Raw genomic sequence first — 22970 nt, 5'->3', positions numbered from 1 at the left:
GCTGTTGTTGGTCTTGTTTTTTTTTTTGTTCGGATCAAATAAATTTATACTCACTTTTAATTAATTGATACTTTTTTAAATGCTTAATTTTTCAGCTATTATTTTTGATCTGGAAAGGCTTCGCCCTTTTAAAAATTTCAAAAAATTTGTTTTTTGTTAATTAATATTAATTAATTTTTATTTATTGTTCGAAATATATTTGTTCCTTTTTTTTAACTTTTTATTTATTTGTTGGGACTGGAGGGGGGGGGGGGGCTCCACCCCTGGACCCCGATTTTTTACCTACATAAATCGCCGCATTTGTAATACAAAATAGTATGTGCAACTCGTGCGACGTTGTCGCACTTGTTAAACAATATACTATTCTGTGAAAAATATTATTGCTATGTTGTTTTGAAACATTAAAATTTTATCTATGAAGTTTATATTACATTTAAAAAGTTTCGAGTGAATCTTATTTTTAGTAAATTTTTCGAATTTGAGCTTTAAAATTCAACATACGTGTATAGAAAAATCTTTTACTAATGTATTCTCAAAATTTCAAAATGATATACCATCTAGTTTTCTCCTAGTTTTCTTCTTTTTTCTTTTCTAAAAAAATATATCAATTAAGGATCGTTTTGCACGTCGCTATAACGTAAATGCTTGCGGTTGAGTAATAATGTTGACATACATGGAAAGAATAAGACAATACTGGCTATAATATTCTGGATTATACTTAGTTACATCTAAAGTCAAAAAAAAATTTCACATTGTTCTCAGTATAATTTAGATAATTGTCAGTTACATTTGGATTAAAATGAGTTGAAATATCAGATGTAACTCAATTACACGCCACCATTTTTTTTCTAGCACTTGCGCGTATACTAATGTTAACATTTCGTGAATTATAGTCAATAATGATTGAACACTAAAAATGTATAATCGTTGTATATTTTTATTATTGTATTAACAATTTTATTCTGAACGATAATATATTTTTTATTCCTTAAATATTTTCTGTTCTAATAAAAATTACATATGACAGTATTTAACTACTATATATTTAAAATACGAAGTAGGCATGATAATGCTGAATGCGCAAGCGCTGAAAAAAAAATGGAGTTAGATCTGAGACATATAACTGAATATAATTGATATGAAAGTTTGTATTATGAATAAAAAAATGTGTTAATCAAATAAATTACCCTCAAAATATTTTTCCAGATATTAGTAGATTTTTGTCTCGACGAAATGAAATATTTTTATTAAAAAAATTTTTTTTTTTTTTTCTTCAAAGACATTTATTTATTGACTTAATTTTTATGTACATTCTTTCTCAATCGATACTTTTTGTACATACAATATTGTTTACAATTACAATACCATGCCTATTTAGCTAACTTGCATTATATATAGTTTACTGTATTGATATAGTTTAACAACAGTATGATTTAGTTTATGAATTTTACAGAAAAAGTTTACAAAAAAACTTGCATATGACATAGTTAAAAATAAAACAATTAAAATTTCTTTCTCAACATAAATGAAAAAGCGGTAATTTTAGATTATTTACTATGAAATTAATCATAATTGAACGAAATATTAAGAAATCAGAAAAAAAAACAATTAAATATAATGATAAGTTTTCCCTGATTAAACAACTGAATTCGACCGAATTAAAAATTTTAATTCTGTTATATTCTGTTAAATTCGGTAGAACCGAATTCAAAAGAATTAAAAATTTTAATTCTGTTCAATTCTGCAAAACAGAATTCAACTAAATTAATAATATCAATTCTGTTATATTCTGTTAAATTCGGTAAAAAAGAATTCGAAAGAATTAAAAAATTTAATTCTGCTCAATTCTGTTGAATTTTGCAGAACAGAATTCAACTGAATTAAAAATATCATTTCTGTTATATTCTTGTTAAATTCATCAAAATAGTATTTAAAAGAATTAAAAATTTTAATTCTGCTCAATTCTGTTGAATTCTGCAAAACAAAATCCAACTGAATTGAAAATCGCAATACTGTTATATTTTGTTAAATTCGGTAAGACAGAATTCAAAACAATTAAAAATTTTAATTCTGTTCAATTCTACGGAATTTGGCAGAGCGAAAATTTAAAAAAAAAATTGAAATTTTCAATTCTGTTCAAGTATGGAAAATAAATCTGAAAATTGTAACATAATGTAAATTAAATAATACTGAGTTCTTTGAAATTTAATTTTTTATATTTTGAATCGTCTTAGATCTTTTACTATCGCAATTTCATTGTTATTAAATCCTAAAACTATGATTAAAATAATATCTATGAAAGGATTTTTCATCCAAATGAGAAATATTGTTATCAATTTTTGATTTTTCCTTACCAAAGTCTTGTTTTAATGAATAAATTCTAGTGATAATAAATATCTTGCTGTCGAGCAAAAAAAATAGGATACACCCCTCGAGAAGTAAATAAGAAAGCCTCAGATTACATGTTTGTTAACCTCGGCTTCGCCTCGGCCAACAATTTTAAATGTGATCTAAGACATTTCTTACTTTTCTTCTCTAAGTGTGTAAAATACTATTATGGTCGGGAAGGGAGTTCAAAATATTCTAGAGCCAAGTAGAAAAATTTCTCGGATATGAAAATTTTGAATTGAGAAAAAAAATTCTTTCGTTAATGAATATTTATTCTTCGTACGAAATTATAATTACTTACTGTAGAAAATTTTATTTTATAATCTAAGTAAACAGTTTTATTCATTTCAGAGTACTATTTACTTAACAGGCGAGACCATCTTTTTCTCGGTTTGCTCTCACGGAGTTCAACGGAACTATCTCTGTTGCACTCCCAACAGCAGAGCAATTGCAGTTTCGATTGGTTTCACGAAACGAATAAAATTTTTGAAAAAAACGCTTTGTGGTGAAATAGTTTATTAAATTATCTATCATCTCTAAAAACGTTTTTTCAAAATTTCCATTCGCTTCGCTAAGCCGATTGAAACTGCAATCACTGGTCTCGGCTGTTAAGGAAGTTCAAGCGAATCTAACATAAAAAATAATTTCCAACTTTGAGCTTTGAAATTAAGTATACGTATAAATAAATACGTCATTTATCTCATCCCAAAAGTTTAAAATGATTCACCGCTTAGTTACTTAGATATTAAATTTTAAAAATCACATATTTTATCTCCTTATACACGAGCTCTTATGGCGGACAAACTTTTGTCGAGACTTTAATTATTTTTTTCAATATTAACCTCCCAATTTTAACGGATAAAAAACTATACACAAGAAACTTGGATTATTGCAAAATATAAAAACAATTTAATAATAATACATTACCGATATAATTTTTGAAATATTTAAAGTCAAATTTTATGTTTGTAACTCGTTTACCGTCAGCTATTTATTCGAATAAAGATTTGACAACATCGCGTCAACAGCTGAAAAAAAAGAAAAGGATAGAAGTATAGTTACAGAGATGTTTAACTCACACACTCATCCACGTCTCTGTTATGAGTATAATCAAGCGCGCTATTGCCAAATTTGTTTATTTATTCCGGCAAGTAATAAATACGAAAGTCATTTTATTACTTTACTTTATTAAATAAGTAAAAATCATCAATTATTAAATTGTTTAAATTATTTTAAATTAAAATAAAGAATTTTGACGAATATTGGGAAGACTAAAATTAAAAAAAAATTTTAACATTATTTTGACTCATTAGTTACGCTCGAACTTCCTTAATTAATACAAAAATATTCAGATTTCAATAAAATTTTTAATTTGTTTTAATTCAGTTAAATTCTGAGTCAGAGCCAAAAATCCGAGGATTATTTCCGAATTAAATAGAATTCAACGAAATTGAACATTTAAAATTTATTTTAATTCAGTCACAGTCGGAGTCGGAGTCAGAAATTCGCGGATCATTTCCGAATTCGAAAGAATTGAACCAAATTGAAAATTTTGAATTTGTTTTAATTTAGTCTAACTCGGAGTCAAAACCAGAGATTCCAGAATTATTGCAGAATTCAACAGAATAGAACTGACTTAAAGATTTTGAATTTGTTTTAATTCAGTCTAATTCGGAGTCAGAGCGAGAAATTCGAGGATTATCTCCTAATTTAACAGAATTGAACCGAATTGAAAATTTTGAATTTGTTTGAATTCGGTCTAATTCAGACTCAGAGCCAGAAATTCAAGGATTATTTCCAAATTTAACTGAATTGAACTGAATTGAAAATTTTGAATTTGTTTTAATTCGGTTTAATTCGGAGTCAGAGCGAGAAATTCGAGGATTATTTCCGAATTTGACAGAATTGAACCGAATTAATAATTTTGAATTTTTTTTAATTCGATCTAATTCGGAGTCAGAGCAAGAAATTCGAGGATTATTTCCGAATTTAACAGAATTTAACTGAATTAATAATTTTGAATTTGTTTTAATTCGGTCTAATTCGGAGTCAGAGCCAGAAATTCGAGGATTATTTCCGAATTCAACAGAATTGAACCGAATTAATAATTTTGAATTTATTTTAATTCGGCTAAATTCTGGCTCACCTGCCGAATTAAACAGAATTCATTTTAAAGTTAGGTACCGAATTAACAGAATTTAACTGAATTCAAAAGAATTAAAAATTTAATTCTGTTTAATTCGATCGAATTCAGTTGTTTAATCAGGGTTACTTGTAAAATTATTAAATTGAAAAAAAATTATGTTTACTATATCGTGCTTGATTTTTAGTTCATCTCGTGGTGTATTTTTATCGATTATTGTACTAAATAAATAAAAAAAATGTACGGAATTTCAATTTGAATATTAAAAGGTCGTCGAAAAAATCTCAAGTAATGCACTAATAAATTAAAAAAAAATTATGAGCGACCTTTCAAAATTTTAATTTGAAACTGTAACTTTCAGAAACTTATTTTTTTTGGTCTATAAAATTATACCGTAGCAAAAAAAAAATTATGAACAAAAAAATTCGATTCTTGACGATTTTTGAAATTAGAAAAAATTTGGAGCGACCCCTTTAAAATTTTTTTTTAAGCTGTCCTTTAGAGAGGGCTCTTAAAACATCAAAAACTAACATTTTTTCACTCGAGACTAAAAAAAAATATAGTCGGTTTTTTTGCGCCACCCTAATATATATTTACTCCGTACGCCCGACTAGAAATTTTAATGTAAGACCTATTGGGCCCGTGTTGGGTTTCCTAAAAGGGACCCCACATGGGGATGTCACGCAAAGTCCTATGTGGCCCTCATTGGGCAATCCCTTTTATGTCCCAAGGGGGAAATCCCTATCAGAACCCAATCTAAATTTTGAATTTTAAATTAAATAAAAAATTGAAAAATAAAAAAAAAAAAATTTACCGAAAAATGTAAAAAACTTGAAAAAATAAAAAATAAAATTCCTTATAACTGTCCGATTTAATTTGGAATCCCCCTTATACTAACACAAAAAAATTTTTTTTGAAAATTAAAATTTTTTTGAAATGCAAGTTAATTTTTAAAATTTTATTGTATGAATAAAAATTTAATTATGAAAAAGTTAAATTTTTTTTACAATATAAATTCTTTTGCAAATGTAAATCCTCAAAAGTTGGATATTTTTCAAAAATTGAATTTTACATACTGACAATAAAAGTTATCTTCAATTAAAAGTTTTTTTTATACTAAAAAGTAAAAATTCTGAGTATGAATCTTGTTTCAGCAACATCAAAATGTATTTCAGTCTAAGAACTTATACAGAAAGGAAAATTCCTTTACTGGAGAACAAAATTCTTGGTTTAAGAAAATTTTCGGATGCCTGAAGGAAGACCGAAGTTGTGTTGGCCGAAGTAAAAATTTTTCTTGAAATTTTATTCTTGGTGGAAGTAGTTTTTTCTTAATTCAACTTATCATAAATACTTGATACAATAAATTTTTATATTTGATCAAGATTTTTAGATACTTTAGGGAAGCAGCGCCACCTACTTCAGCTGAGAAAAAAATTTTCTCACCTTGAGAAAATTTTTCTCTTAAATATTTGATACCGATTTTGTATTATTTTAGCGTGCAATTATACATTTTGAATAAAAAAAATGATTCAATATCATTTGATCTTCCCATTTGACATGTTGATCAATAAAAATATTAATGAAAATTTACTTCTATCGAGATATTTAATTTTTTGGAGCAAGAGAGAAATTTTCTCAAGATAAGAAAATTTACTTCTATCAAGAACTAAATTTTTTCGAGCAAGAGGCTGAATTTTCTCAAAACAACAATTTTCTTAACTTAAATAAATTTTCTTGGATCAAGATACTTATTTCTTTAATAAGCAAGAAAATTAATTTTATTGGAATAAGTGAAATTTCTTGTGCCAAAAAAAAATTTTTTTTTCGCTCAAGAAAATAATTAGGAAGAAAAATATTTTCTTGGCTCAAGTGAACCTTTTTTTTCTGTGGAGTACTTGAATTTAATCTGGAATTGATCCCAAATTAATCTAGAATAACTCCGCTAAAAAAACTCCGGATTCACTCTACACGCAAATTGTTTAATTACTTTACACCAAAACTCCGAGTAATGGGATTAAATTTTAATTTGGATTAAGATTTACTCCGAATTCATTCCGATTTTTTACAATGTATTTTTAATCTCGTAAAATTAAATTTTTCAAAATATAAGGTTATGTAAAATTTGATGAAGCTAAATTTTGTAGTTTTTATTTAACAATGTTAAATGATTTTTTTTCCTAATTATTTTCTATACTTATCGGCTTATTTTTATTTTTATTTCTAATTAATTTACAATGAATATATGCTAATAATATAAGCTCACAGATCTTTGGGTGATTGATTTTTTATATAAATAAACGATTGTCTAAATTTAAAGATTATTTCTTCATGCATCTACTCTCAGGTTGGGTTATCCCAATTGGATCCTACTACGAGCTCAGTTAGGAAAACCCATCGATGCCTTATTTACATTACGTTGGGAAAATTCTCTTTGGTCCCACACCGATCCCACTCGGGGAAACTTAGCAATTTTATTATTATTTTTCGTTGGGTTATCCCTCTTAGATCCCACACAGATCCCACTGGGGAAAATTTAGAAATTGGATTTTTTTTTCCGTTGGGTTATCCCTCTTAGGTCCCACACAGGACCCTATTGGGAGAAACTGAATAAAAATTTTTAATTTTACGTTGGAATTTCCCATTTAGGTCCCACACAGGGCCGAGTGATGGGAGTGATGGGAGTGATGGGAGTGAATGGGAGTGATGGGAGTGAATACGGAGTAAAATTCATTCTCAATTTACTCCGGACTTTTTACAATGTACATTTTTTTCATTTAATGAGTAATAATTATGGGTTATTAAATTATTTATGCAACATAATTATAAATGAAAATAATAAATAAATTATAAAACTATTCAGAAGAATTTTCAACATTGCAAAATTTATTATTTCGCCTCATCAGTTATGCTTGAACTTCCCTAAATAATCGATAATTTGAAATATTATTTACCATTTTCTTCTCTCAATAGCGAAAATTCAATTGAAAGTATGCATACAATATCTCTTCTTAATAATAACCTCAGCTATATAATCACTTAATGGAAAATTTCAAAAGATGTTAGAGCTAAACGAAAAATTGCATTTGGTAATTTTCAAAAAGATGAGAATTTATAGTACGTAAATCTAAAACGAAGTTATTATCAGTTAATCTGTCTAGGCGCCACACTAATACAATGAGACGATGAGTTGTAAAATTTAAAAATGCATAGGTCAAATCATAAACGCTTCGTAAAATCAATACGCCGGCGCTCAAAATGAGCCAGCATAAATTATCTTTTGCTAGCAAGTGCTATGGTCACTGATCCTAGGCGACAAACTCCTGCTGAGACTTCACACTGTAGCTAGACAGAAGGGCTTTTAGTTTAACTACTTATATTGACCTGAAACGTTTGCTAAATAGAATTTAATTGAAAAACTCGGTAACTGCAGTTGGGAACTTATTGTATTAACTTAGTAACAAGGACCGGATTTTGAATATTTCAAAGTAAGAGTACATAGAACTAATAAATAATTTTTGCATTGAAAATCTCTTATTATAATATAAGCTGAGCCATGAAATAAGTGAAAAATAATGTTTTTATAAGATCAGACAGTAGTAGATAAATTTGCTTTTATAAAATTTACTCTGAGTCTCAGTTCGAATATTTACGTACTGAATATTTATATGAACATCCACATCTAATTTTTTGTTAAAAATAGTTTTTTGAAAAATATTTACTTTCTTTTTATCAAACACTCATATTCTTTGGGGTACTAAATTTATTGAAACTTGTTTAGATAAAAAACTGTAATTGGTGGATGTTAAATAAGAAGAAAAAATTTTTAGATAAATACTATGGTTTAAGTACTTTTAATCTAAAAAATGAAACATTGATAAGCGACTTGAATCTTATCTAGAAGATATGTAGCAAAATATATAACTAAAGACCGAATACAGATTATTCATATACTCATTTGCATGTAGATATTAAACAAATTTTTTATTATTCGCCGCTTCATGCTAATATATTTCACCAAGTACTTATTATTTCTAGAAATGGCCTACAGGGTCAACCGTTTTCCAGATTTTATTTTTAAATTTAGAAGTTTTGTAATGATCCTGACTAGAAACTACTTTGGGATTACCCAGCATATACATCTGGACCGGATTGGGTCCCGAAGAGGCACGCCCAATTGGGAAATCCCTATAAGGGCCTAATTTGCCCCCAATTGGGCAATCCCAACGTAAAAATAAAAATTTTTATTCAGTTTTTCCCAATAGGGCCCTGTGTGGGACCTAAATGGGAAATCCCAACGTAAAATTAAAAATTTTTATTCAGTTTTTCCCAATAGGGTCCTGTGTGGGACCTAAGAGGGATAACCCAACGAAAAAAAAAATAAAATTTCTAAATTTTTCCCAGTGGGAACTGTGTGGAATCTAAGAGGGATAACCCAACGAAAAATAAAAATAAAATTGCTAAGTTTTCCTAAGTGGGATCGGTGTGGGACCGAATTTATTTCTCCAATGAAAGAAATTTCTACTGTAAATTACTCGCAAATATAAATTATTTATAAAATATTTACCGGAGCTGTCGAATCTAATTTGTATCGCTTATACCTCCTTCTAGGAATTGGTGAGTAAGAATTTTCATCATCATCGGATAACATTTTATTATGAAATTCTTTTAAATAAAGTGTAGAAATTGGTCAAACTACTTTTAACACGTGCTATCTAGAAAAAGAAGCAAAATACATTACTTACCCGAGAAAAAATATTTATATATAATTATATATATTTATATATAAATTGGTTAAATATGATTATATATGAAAAATGGCCAAATATAATCATATCTAATTATTTATAATTATATATAACTATATATAATTATATATAACAATATTTAATTATATATTTATTACATCTAATTAATTATTGGGTTAATTTTATGGATAGAGTATTTAATATGGTCCTACGCAATTCTGTGTAACCAATTAAAATGCAAAAAAAAATATCTAGATATAATTTCATGACTATAACACCAGCGGTCACCCATCCAACTATTAACCCTGCTCAATGCTGCTTAACTTTGGTGATCTCCGTGTGTCTTGGAGTTTCTGTCTGCTGTGCTACTGTCTTAGATGATAATATGATCTACATAATGTATCATATGAGTTTATCATAAATGGAATATAAAAATTGATTTTATAATATATTTGGATATTCATAATCCATAATTTAGTTATTTTACCGAATTTCATTATAATATAACACTTATTTAAATAATAAAATAAATAATTATTTTACTATTAGGTAGTAGCAGAGCAGACCAAAACATCTAATAGGAAATGTGACAAATTTTGTAGTTCAGAATTATTTAAACGTAATTATAAACATCATTTTACACTTTTTGTGATTACCATAAAAAAAATTTTTTTTCAAAGAAAAAATTTGTATGTATGTTAATTATATATAAGCATATATAATTATATATAATTATATATGGGACTATAAACAATCTTGCATGGCTGTATATTGCTCCATATATAGTTATTTATAATTATATATGATTATATATAACCTCATATACAATTCCATATATAATCATATATGATTATATACAATTATATATGATTAGATAGAAACATTTTTTCTCGGGTAGTAATTAAAAGTTTTTATAATAATATGTATTTTAACTTATAAATGTAGATTTGTTTAAAATATTTATTTTAACTTCGAATAATGAGATTAAAAAAGATTGGACAATAAAAAAATTCATAAAATAAAATTATTATGTTACGAACGTTTCGATTATTTATTCTTAATCTTTAAAGCTTGGAGTAAAGGCTACAAACAAAATAGTGAAAAAAAAAATTAAATAAAAGTTAGTAGTCAAATAAATCAATTAATACACATGTATATTTCAAAATAGATTTAATCTATAAATTTTGTTAATATTAATTTTCAAAAAAAGCCCTTGATTTTTTATTAAGTCTGATTTGTTATGGAAAAGGTTATGTGTGTACATAAGTTTAAATGCGATATACATGTGTACTAGAATTTGTGGAGTATAAGCCGTGTGTACTATACATTCATCGACAATAAAGTGCCATTTAATGGCGCCTCTGGCAGATTTGGTACTCACCAATACTGTTATATATATATATATATATATATATATATATATATATATATATATATATATATAGAAGGAAAAGAATGCGTCCAAGCTCATCTCCAGAAGTTCGAAAGGAATCTGTTTCAACAAAAAGATCAAGGAAAATTAATTCCAAGTATACCTCAGCATCCTTTGAAAATATTTAAAGCTTCCGAAAGTCCGTGAACTCGAAAAACGAGTATGTAAGTATATTGTAATTATTTATTATGTCACACAAGCATGTTGATTGTTCTTTAAAATAATTAACAGATTATTATTGAATATTGTATGAAGATAGAATTAATTTTTTCGAAGTTTAAACTTGGTTTCTTATTTTCTTTTTATCATTAAAATAATTAAATTTATATAGTATTAATCAATGTTATCAAAAGATTTAAAAAATTCTACAAAATGAAATATATAATTTACTAATTTAATATAATATAAAATTTAAATTTTACAAGAAATTAAGGACGATAATAGAAAAAAAGGTGACAAAATATTGCAGTCACTAATTGAAAAAGACATAACTGCTGAACAAAGTAAATCTGAAGATTACGGAAGTAGCCCTTCCAAAGATGAATTAAAAAAACAACGGCGAAGTTACAGAAAGAAATCAAAAACTTCAAAAAATCAGATGGTATGAAATTTTTAAGAACCGAGAACTATTTTTTTCCGACTTTTTAATTTTCACTTCAATTCAAATTTTTTGAATTTTTTAAAAATTTCATATAAAATTAGTTTTAGCATAGCTGTTTCATTAAAAATGTCTTTAATAATTATTTTTTATCATTTCAGTAACAACAGAACAATTAGACGACGCGATTGCATTCACTTCTCTCACTGAATTGAAAAAAAATAAAAATTATAATACCGACTATAATTCTGCTACTGAAAGTGATTAAGATGATAGCTTATCAAATGTCAATAATCAAAAGTCGAGTGATGTGCTAGAGACTAGTGAAAATAATGATGAGATTCGTCATGAGTTAAAAATATTAAAAGGTGACAATAATAATAAGGAAAACAATCCTCACAATATTACAGTCAACAAAACAAGTCCGGATGAGGAGACTACCGAAAAAATTAGTGATGATTGCAACGACCCTGATCTTTGGGGTAAAAATTGGCCTGGAGAATCCGTATGTATTTTAGTATTAGACTCTATTATTATTCAGAAATGATATTTATTGTGATGCTTTCTGTTCTGTTTTTTGTTATATTTATTTCTAATTATTTTTCAATGATAGATGTGCAAACTATAAGCAAAATATACTGCAAAGAAACAGAGTAGAGAATGTGCAAATCACTGTGCAGCCAAGCTTCTCACGTTGTCCGGAAATTGATCCCAGGAGTTTTTAAGACAAGTGGTTATTTGACTGCTACGCTGACTGGACAAGCTCCTAGAGCTCACTTACAAGAAGGAAAATCAGCTCCAACGAAAGCATTAAATTCTGTGGCGAAAAATGAGATTATTGGTAACGAAAAAAATTTTTTTTTTAATTAAGTATGAATTTAAAAAGTTATATTATTTCTATAATATTTTAGTGTTAATGAAATTTGATAAATATTTTTCATATTTAATTTTTGATTCATATTTATATGTACATATTTTTTATAAAAGCTGGCATGTTTATTTTATTACATATTTGTATTACTGTTATAATCCCATATATAACCATTTATAAGTCTATATATCTTAATATATATAAATCTCGTAATTATATATGATCATACCTGACTGTTATAACTCCATATATAATCATGTATGTCGATATATGATCAGATCTGATTATATATAAGTCTACATGTAATTCCAAAATTTTTAAATAATTTTAATAATACATGAATAAATAACTGAAAATTATATTTCATGGTAAATTGATAAATCATACACAAAATATTTTTTCATTTGGTATAATTGTGTAATCATTATAAGAGATCACTCCCACTCATCTTTCACCCTCCCAGTGATCTCTTCAAATTAAGCTTTAGCTGAACTGTATGAGGATAAATAAGTCGGTTACCTTTCCCAGGTACGCTTTATATTTGTTTTTATAGTTGAACCTTGTGATGTGAATATGCGTACAAAGGCGGTACTACCTAGTGATCTCTTCGAACGAAATTATCAATATAATTATAATCGAGCTTCGGTCGCCTTCGGCGACCTCGCTCGACTACACAAATATGCAGCAGTAAATAAATAAGAACAATTTATAATTTCATAATATTTATTCGAAATTCATAAAAAAAATTATCAATACAATATTTAGTAAAAAAAATATTATTTACAAATACTAAAGAATTAGTTTAAATTTCTACTTATCTATTGTAGAATTTTTTTTCTTCATAGAAATATAACTTAATGTAATAAATAACAATAGTATTAATAAAATATAGAACAATTTTATTATATTAATACTTTTTTAAAAATCATTTACGTTTAAGTGTAAATTGCAAATTTGAATCTTCTCAATTATTTATTTCTCTAATAATAATAAAAATAATAATAACAACAATATTATTATCATTTATGCCTAATAAAGTAATCGTAAGAGACAATCTTTATAAACATAATATCACGGTATAAGTTATTATATAATTTAATATATAATATAATACATTCATCATGTTGATAATAAGTTGAGTTAATAAAAAAAAAAAAAAAAATCTTAAAACAAAGAATTTCATGTTGAAAAAGTTAATTATTGAAGCAGGTTAACTTCAACTCAAAATTTGTTAATGTTCTTAGTGAAAGTTAAATTTAATAGATTCAAGATGATCCCACTTTTTATAACTTTTCAGTAATCTGAAAAATAGGTAAAGATCGAACATTTTTTGAAGTAAAAAAATTTTTTAGAACATTCCACGCTATTCATCTGATAAAAAATATTTACAGGCAATAAGCAGAATTTTTTTTTACGAACAAATTTAAAAAAAATTTTAAGCTATTAATCTAATTGTAATATTTACAAGCAGATTGACGCTTATTACGTATTACGTCAAATAAGTATTGCGTCAAATTTCATCTTAAATAATTAATCTCAATGAATTCCAACTTATGCGGATGCAATATATTGTTTTTTTTTTTTTTTTTTTTTTTTTAATTATATGAAACTAAATATTAACTATTGATAATATCTTAATATTTAAGGAGATAACCTGAACTTTTAAATATTTACCATGGAAGATAAATAACTGTAATCATTAACAAGTATATCATCGAATCCGTTAGAATCGAATGATTGAGGGGATGATCCGGAATAATTTGAATTTAGATCAGCAGTTTGATTGTTGCAACCAGGTGGATAAAAATAATCATTATTAGGAATGTAATCATTTGGATAATAACCGTAAAATGTTTCCTCAGCCTTGATTTCGTTTGCGTATCCGTTAGGGATTGAACAATGTTCATTGTTGTGGTTATAGTTCCAGTTGTAAGAATCGCTATAAATAGCAGCGGGATGACTGTTACCAACAATGCGCCCGTCAGGACCATTAGAATTATTGTAATTCTGACTTTGAATCATGTCGTAGTTGATTTTGTTGTGGAGATTCCAAGTACTCAGCTGATGGTGGTGGATGTCACTAGATGAGTAGCTGCTGTAGTTGAGAGTATGCATTTGATCCTCTCCGTAAATAACTGAAGCAGGAGCAGAAGCAGGAACAGAAGTGAATAAGCTGGTGTTCTGGTATGTTTTTTCTTTCTTGAATTCCACGTGTCTCTTTCTGCATCCAATTCTGGTGCTAGGCAAAGCAGTCTTAGGATCCTCCTCCTTGTTTTTATCGTCTTTGAGTGATCCAGCTTTCTTATCTTTCATACGACGATTTTGAAACCAGACTTTAACCTGTAAAAAGAATTATATGTTTCATATATCAATTATTTTATAACAGTTATTATTTTTAACTATGAACTCATTGATTGGCTGACCAAAATTTAATACGTAAACTGTTGTAAGGATTTTATGAAAATTATTCGGATTAATTAAAAAAAAAAAATATGTTTTCTTGTGCGCAAAAAAAATATTAAAAATAAAAATAGATTAATTAAAAAAAGAAAAAAAAATTAAAAATTTTTTTTTTCAATTAAATGGCCATATATAAACTGATTACAAAAATTAATTTGATTCAAAAAATGAAATTTTGATCTGAGTAGATTAGTTTAAAATTTATTGATTTAACTTAAGCAGAAAAAATTGTAACCCAAGTTAAATTTACTCAAACTAAGAACAATTTCTTTATTCACAACCTTTCAAGTCGATGCAAAATAATTAAACTATTCACGATATTCCTTCAAGTTCCTCATGTGTATTAAAAAAATACTTCGGAAACTACACCAATCAAATTTCATCTATAATTTTATTAATTTTCTTTTTTTTTTTTTAAATTAAATAAAGAACAATTATCAATTTTCTTACCTGTCTTTCATTTAAACCCAAATCTCTGGCGACTTCGATTCTTTTAGGACGACACAAGTATTTGCCCTGGGTGACGAACTCTTTCTCCAGATGAAGAAGTTGATCGTTAGTAAAAGCAGTTCTCTCTCTGCGCTTTGAATTAGATTCTGTAATAAATAAATGAAAATGATTAATTTCTGTACATTAAATTCAATAAATTTTAACTTGAAATTAGAATTTCTTAGAGAAAAATACACAAAAAAAAAAACCCTATAATATACATATAAAATTGATAACTAAAATAAAGTTAGTTCAGAATCGAAATTAATTTAAAATTTATTATTCGATTACATGCATCATTATTAATTAACGACTGATTAAAAAAATAAAATTCTTTAATTCTAAAGAATAATTCAATTAAATAATTAATAATATTTTTTGTTGTGACTAATTAACACTGCTAATAAATTAAATTGTTCTCATCAATAACTGAAGAATAAACTAATTTAAAAAAAAAAACTTGAACTAAACTTTTTAAATATTGGAATCAAAAATGCGCTGACAAACAATTACTGAATGATTTAAATGTTATTTTTTCTTCGTTATATATTTTAACAACATTTTTTAAGGAGGTGTTGTGGCAAATAAAGACACCAATAGGTTATGGCTATTGGTTTTTTTCTCACACACTAGTGCTGTCCCTCTTTACAGACTATCGCTCACTTACTTCCACTCACGTAAAATATCAAAAGTTGCTAACTTCAAACATTTTTTATAAAAAAATGACTACCGCTCGCTTATGTTATTTTTGATAGAAAATACTTGTTATAACTTCGATTAAATATTCTCAGTTTTTCAAAAAAATTTTAAGAAAAGTTTGGTTGTTATTCAATAAAATGTTCACTCTAACTACGGTTAGAATAGGGAATACATGTTAGATGTACGATTTTTAATTGCTAATTGCACGACTCATGATGCGAAGCATCAGAGAGTGATTTACGATCGAAAAATTTTTTTCACCTCATTTCGGCAACTATTTTCATTATTATAGTCTTGTTAGTTCACGGAATCAAGATATTTTGCATACTATTATCAAGATAATTTAATGGAGATTAATTTGACACTTCAAAAATTGATTTAGTGCACTAGAAACGGAAAAAAAAACATCAAAATAGGTCAAAAAATTTTCCTGTCCGTCATGTATGAAACCCTGAAAACTCTGAAAACACTCTAACTTTCGAAAAACTGCATCAATTGAATTAAATTTTTTTTTTTTAATTCTTGAGAAGAATTGTAGGTCACTGAATGCGAATGGTTAGGTAATTTAGTGTCGTTCATATACAATTAATAAAATAAAAAAGCCAGAAGACTGTATATCTATATATATCCATGTAAAATTTACATGGGTGGTGATATATTATGTACATTTATTCCACCAGGGTTGCCTGTGCATTACCTTCCTAGTACAGCTGTTTTTTCGGCAACTAATTTTGAACGACTTATGTTTTTTTTTTTTTTTTTTTTTTAATATTTCATAATTAAATGAGCATTATGAGTCGTGCACTTTTGGATTTTCCAAACTTTTTCGAAAATTAGCACGGCAAGGACTATTAAAAAAAATTTGTTCGTATAGAGGAGACTTAGAAGTACGCGTATTAAAAAATTGAAGAATATTGTAAGAAAAGTGATTTTGCACAATACCTCCTTAAGGTGAATTATAAATATTCATACACAGATAGTAATCGCAAGAGTGAAAATAAAAAAAAAAATCTTACCTTTCTTTACACTTGACCGTCGCTTACAAGCAGATGATTCTCCATAAAAAACTTTGCGATAGGCATCAGATTCGTTCAAAGTTATCGCACTACATTGATCGATCGTTTTTTTATGGTTAAAACTTTCTCCATGATTAACAGTTAAGTAATTACAATTTGCGTTTTCCGACACTAGAAACTCCATCATTAGGTTCACACCTAACTCCGCAGATGGAATAACCTGATTAATTTCAGGCCCACAATTATTAAAAACTTCTTGATTTAGTCCCGAATTGCTGAACAAGCAAGCCATTTTTATTAAAATTTTTCGGTTCAATGTTTTGACTTGGTAACAAATCTATGAATTTTTATGAAAGCTCACTATGAAGTTCAATGCACAAATTACCACGTAATGGATACTTTAGAAGATTCAAAGGAACTGATGCATTGAGGGTCGACAATTAGGTACCTTTGCTTGTAGAGGGCCACAAATAACTCGTTTTTGAAACGAAAAATCTCATTGGCTGTGAAAATAGTGACTTCACTACACTTATGCGTTCTAAAGAGTGGGGAGTTTTTTACCCTCCATATTGTAAGCATACAACTATAGTTAGGTTCTTTGCGCTTAAAATGTTCCTATACAGGAATAATACTGTAAATAAAAATTTGACTGCATATTTTTTTTCTTTTTTTAATGCTCAGGACTAACATTAGACAGAGATGATCGTAGTTCCGTTGTCTAGAAGGCAGATTTAAAAAAAATTTTTTTTCAATTTAAAACATACATTTTTAATATATACTTAAAAAAATATTTCATTGTTTAGTGATTTAATTACAAATACAATATTTATTTTTAATTTCCGCTACGAAAATCAATGATTTTCAGAAATTAAGGAATTATTGATTATAAACTTCGATTTTTTAAAATCAAGTTTTCTATCGAATCTCCATCAAATACCCGTATGAAAGAAGGCTAATTATTTATTTATAAATTTTATTACTATCTTTTAATGTACGCACGAACAAGTCATAACTCATTCAAGACGATATTTTTAACTTCCCGCTAAGAAAATCGAAGATTTTCAAAAATCGGGAAGTTATCGTTTTGACCCCTTTTTTGAAAATCGAGTTTTCATCGGATCTCGACGTTTTAAGGTCCTAGAAAGCTTCCCTGACTATTTTCGCTAGGGTGTCACTATGTCTGTGTGTGTGTGTGTGTGTGTGTGTGTGTGTGTGTGTGTGTGTGTGTGTGTGTGTGTGTGTGTGTGTGTGTGTGTGTGTGTGTGAGTGTGTGTGTGTGTGTGTGTGTGTGTGTGTGTGTGTGTGTGTGTGTGTGTGTGTGTGTGTGTAAGTATGTAAACCTCTTGTAACTGTTGAACGGTTGAACCGATTTCGTCGCGGTTGGTGTTATTCGAAAAGGCTTTTGGCCAAACTTAGATTTGCTGTCAATTTGAACCGATTCGGACCGATAGATTTTGAGAAATTTTAATTCATCAGATCTCGACGTTTAGAGGTCTTAGGAAGCTTCCCAGACTATTCCCGCGAGGGTGTCACTATGTCTGTGTGTGTGTGTGTGTGTGTGTGTGTGTGTGTGTGTGTGTATGTGTGTGTGTGTGTGTGTGTGTGTGTGTGTGAAATAAATTCATCGCGGTTGGTGCCATTCGAAAGGGCTTCGCCAAACTTAGATTTCCTGTTAATTTGAACCGATTCGGACCGATAAATTTTGAGAAATTTGGAAAAATCTCAAGAAAAAATAGGAAAAAAAATTTTTTCAGAAGTGGTTTTTTGGAATAACTTTCAAACGACTCTACCGATCGATTCCAAAAACTAATCAGCTCTCAACCTTGAAAAACCACGTCGATCGCCGCCAATCCGGTCAAAATCGGTTTATTCGTTCGAGAGATATCGTGAACGAAAGAAAACCAAAAAAAGTGTTTTTTCGGATTTACTCCGAAATTTATAGTTTGACCAATTAAAAATTAGAAATTCTTAATGAGGATTAAAAAACTGCGTAGAATGCTGCCAACCGCGTAAAAATCCGTTCATTGATTCAAAAGTTATTGCGGTTTGAAAATTCAAAAGTGTTCTATGAAATTTCTATCAGACTTTTGAGCTTAAAGAGCTCAAAAGCATAGAAAAGGTATTTTTTTGAGCTCGGAGAGCTCAAGCAACACAGATTGTATTTTTGAGCTCGAAGAGCTCAAAAAAAGCGGCCAGGTATTAACGGAATTAGCGGGAAGTTGCAGGGATGGCCGTTAGGGTATAAACCGTTTTCCTAATTTTTTTTATTTATAAATCATAAACTGCTTTAAAATTGATTTTATTTTGACTAAATTATGACTTTTTTGACTGAAATCAACTCTAACTAAGACAAAAAACAAATTATAATTAATTAACAAAGACAAAAAAGCAAATTATAATTTACTGGATTTTAAAACAAATTCCAAGTTAAGAATACCTATCATATCAGGTTTGACTGATAATTTATCTATCAGTTATCATTTTTTTTTTTTCCAACACTTGACATTTTGTTTTGTTGACTAATATATGAACTTTCTTTAAAGACTGATAAAGGTTTATTTATCACCTTCAATGAAATATTTCTAACTACATACTATTTTATATGTAACAAACATTAAATATTACTATTTTTCAAATAATCCTTTTATTTGATTAATTTTTATTTTACTGTTACACAGAAAGAAAAATTTCTTGACTAGAGAACGAAATTCTTGGCTCAAGAAAATTTTCGGTCGCCTGAAGGAAGACCGAAGTTGTGTTAGCCGAAGTAAAAATTTTTCTTTAAATTCTCTATTCTTGATGGAAGTGATTTTTTCTTAATTTAAATTATCTTAAATACTTGATACAATACATTTTTATATTTGATCAAGATTTTTAGATACTTCAAGGAAGCAGCGCCACCTACTTCAACTTGAGAAAATTTTGCTTTTGAATATTTGATACCCATTTTATATTATTTTAGCGTGTAATTATACATATTGAATAAAAAAAATGATTCAATATGATTGATCTTCCCATTTGACATGTTAATCAATAAAAATAATAATGAAAATTTACTTCTATCGAGATTAATTTTTTGAGCAAGAGAGAAATTTTCTCAAGACAAGAAAATTTACTTCTTTCAAGAACTAAATTTTTTTGAGCAAGAGGCTGAATTTTTTCAAAACAAGAAGATTTTCTTGACTTAAATAAATTTTCTTGGATCAAGATACATATTTCTTAAAGGAAGAGAATTAATTTTGTTGGAATAAGTGAAATTTCTTGTGTCAAAAAAAAATTTTTTTTCGCTCATGAAAATAATTAGGAAGAAAAATATTTTCTTGGCTCAAGTGAACCTTTTTTTCTGTGTAGGATATGGTATAATTAAAATTTTTTTAACAAAACCTTTTTTGACGAACGAATTCAGCTGCATCGAATGATGTCAAAATTAACAATCGTCTAGACAATACAAAAAAATTGTAAATTTTAAATCTTGAAAAAAAAAAACTATTGTTAGTATTGACTGAAAAAAAAATCTTGACCGAATAGTAGTCGTGGTAAAAATATAAGTAGAAACATAAGTAGAAAAAGAAAACAACGAAATCTTTATCAGGCAATCTGTCTAGGCGCCACACTAATACAATAAGACAATGAGTTGGAAAATTTTTAAAATGCATACGTCAAATAACAAACACTTCATAAAATCTTTGCGCCGGCGTCCAAAGGTAAGCAAGCATAAATTATCTTTTGTGAGCACGTGCTATTGTCACTGATCTTAGGCGACAATCTCCTGCTGAGAATTCACACTTTGGCTACCCAGAAGGCTCTAAGTTTTACTACTCTCTTAAGTTTATACCTAAGACATTTGTTAAGTAGAATTTAAAGCCTAACTCTAAGTCGAAAAATTATTGTAGTAGGCTTTTAAGTCTGAAATTTTTGGCAAGGGTCGGATCCGCTTCAAACCGGATTTTAAGTAGCCAATAGTAAAACTACACAATAGAGCTAATAAATAATTTTTATATTGAAAATCTCGTATAAGAGTATAAGCTGAACCATGACGTAAGTAAAAATCTATCTTCTCACAGCATTATACTATTAGATAACTTTACGTTATCGTTTATGTTCGAATAATTATATGTATAAGGGTGGCCAAAAAAAAAAAAAACGGAATTTTCGTGAATTTCAAGTCTGCTGTGGAAAATAAGTTAGTTTACTATGTTTGAAGAGCTGTCTCCAGCTATCAGCTCACAACAAATTTTTTTAGGGGTCACTCAAGATTTTTGAAAATTTTCAATATCATGCCAATTTTTTCGTTTTAAATTTTTGTTTCTCGTCATATCACTATATTTTAGATCAAAAATTGTGTACACATTAAAAATTTCAAGCCGAAATTTTGATTTTTAAAGCTCACTCAAAATTTAAAAAATTTTTTAATTTTTTCATTTAAAGACGAATTAGAGAAAAATTTGAACTAAACTTTTCGATTTTATCTAAATGAAAATAAATAAAAAATTGGAGTTTATGGAGTAAATTTGATAGTTATTAGACGCCAAATAAATATTTGTTCATAAAAAATAATGAAAAGTTTGTTGATATTCATACTCAGAAGTTGCTCGAAAATACTTAAGGTACACGACATTAAAAATTAAAAAATCTTGAGCGAGCTGTTAGAATTAAAATATTAACTTGAAATTTTCAGAATGTATATACTTTTAAACCTAGAAAGTAATACAATAAAAAAAAAAAAAAAAATTAAATAAAAAAAAAACGATTTTTGATTGACGATTTTGTGAATTTTTTTTAATCTTGAACTCAAGAAAAAATTTTTTTTTGATCTCATTTTTGAAGAGGATTTTTAAAAGTAGTGAACTGACATATTTTTATAAAAGAGACTCAAAACATAAATAATGATCATTTTTTCGAACCATTTTAATTTACATTCTGAATATTCGTATGATCATACAGACGCAACTTGTTTTTTTAAAGATAATTTGAAAAAAAAAAATTATCACTTCCTATCTTTGCGTTGAAGCATTCAACTCTGTAAATTTGGAGCGTTGACTCAAACACTCATTTTCTTTAGGATATGTAATTTACTGATTGTCAGCTTAACTTACATTTTCATCAATAAGTCTAATGACTTCATGACGCGATTACATCGAGATTATAAAGTGTGGCGCTACGAGTTTACGATGACGCCATCACCCATGTATACAGCAAATTTACTCCCTAAGTACTTCTAAATGAGCAATAAGGAAAATACTTATGCTTATGCGATCAGTTGATAAAATTACGCATTGCTCTATTGTTATCGAAGGATTTCTATGCGTTGCTGTAAAACTAATTGTCAATACTCACAATCACAAACAGTTATCTTTATGTACGTGAAACTCATTAGATAAGTAACTACAATTAGCGGTTTTAAAAAAAAATTCTTAAAAAATTTTTTTTTAATTTATGGACTTGGAGAATTTTCTTTCATAAGGAAATTGCTGATAACGGCTCTAATTTTATGTACGGCTCTAAAAAAGAGTAAAAATTCATAAACAACGTCTGCAATAATTTTGTTTAATTCTTCATCAGATTCTACTTTTTATGTAATTATAATTAAAGAAAAATTACAGCATTTTGAAAAAATATTTAATTACTTAGTATTATACAAGATATCTGCTGGTATTTAACTTGTAGATATATCCACGAGACATAGGCGAAATCTTAAAAAAATCAAGTTCTTTACAAATTTTCCAAGTATTTTTAACTTTCCGCTAAAAAAATCGAAGATTTTCAAAAATCGGGAAGTTATGGTTTTCACCCCGTTTTGCAAAAATCGAGTTTTCATCAGATCTCGACGTTTGAAGGTCATAGGAAGCTTCCCTGACTACTCCCGTAAGGTTGTCACAGTGTGTGTGTGTGTGTGTGTGTGTGTGTGTGTGTGTGTGTGTGTGTGTGTGTGTGTGTGTGTGTGCGTGTGTGTGTTTGAAAGTATATGAACCGCTTATAACTTTTGAACGGCTCATCCAATTTTATCGCGGTTGGTACCATTTGAAAGGGCTTGGCCAAACTTAGATTTTGAGTATAATTTGGACCGATTCGGATCAGTAGATTTTGAGAAATCTTAAAAAAACTAAGAAAAAAAATTTTTTCAAATGT

At 27.8% G+C, this 22970-nt stretch overlaps 1 protein-coding gene and 1 long non-coding RNA gene across 2 annotated transcripts; both read right to left on the bottom strand.

The window, feature by feature from the left end:
* Positions 1-294: 294 nt before the first annotated feature.
* LOC123265732 lies at positions 295-22958 on the bottom strand. Its single transcript, XR_006509643.1, has 3 exons — positions 22946-22958; positions 21891-21897; positions 295-383 (listed from the first exon to the last, which is right to left on the bottom strand). It is a non-coding gene; the product is annotated as an uncharacterized LOC123265732 (long non-coding RNA).
* LOC123265731 (H2.0-like homeobox protein) lies at positions 13838-17193 on the bottom strand. Its single transcript, XM_044729607.1, has 3 exons — positions 16842-17193; positions 15088-15233; positions 13838-14517 (listed from the first exon to the last, which is right to left on the bottom strand). The coding sequence occupies exons 1-3, from the start codon at positions 17131-17133 to the stop codon at positions 13840-13842; spliced, it is 1116 nt and encodes a 371-aa protein (XP_044585542.1). The 5' UTR covers positions 17134-17193; the 3' UTR covers positions 13838-13839.
* Positions 22959-22970: the final 12 nt, after the last annotated feature.

This window comes from Cotesia glomerata, linkage group LG5, assembly GCF_020080835.1.
Source record: "Cotesia glomerata isolate CgM1 linkage group LG5, MPM_Cglom_v2.3, whole genome shotgun sequence".
Taxonomy (NCBI): domain Eukaryota; kingdom Metazoa; phylum Arthropoda; class Insecta; order Hymenoptera; family Braconidae; genus Cotesia; species Cotesia glomerata.
This window is presented reverse-complemented; position numbering and strand designations above follow the sequence as displayed.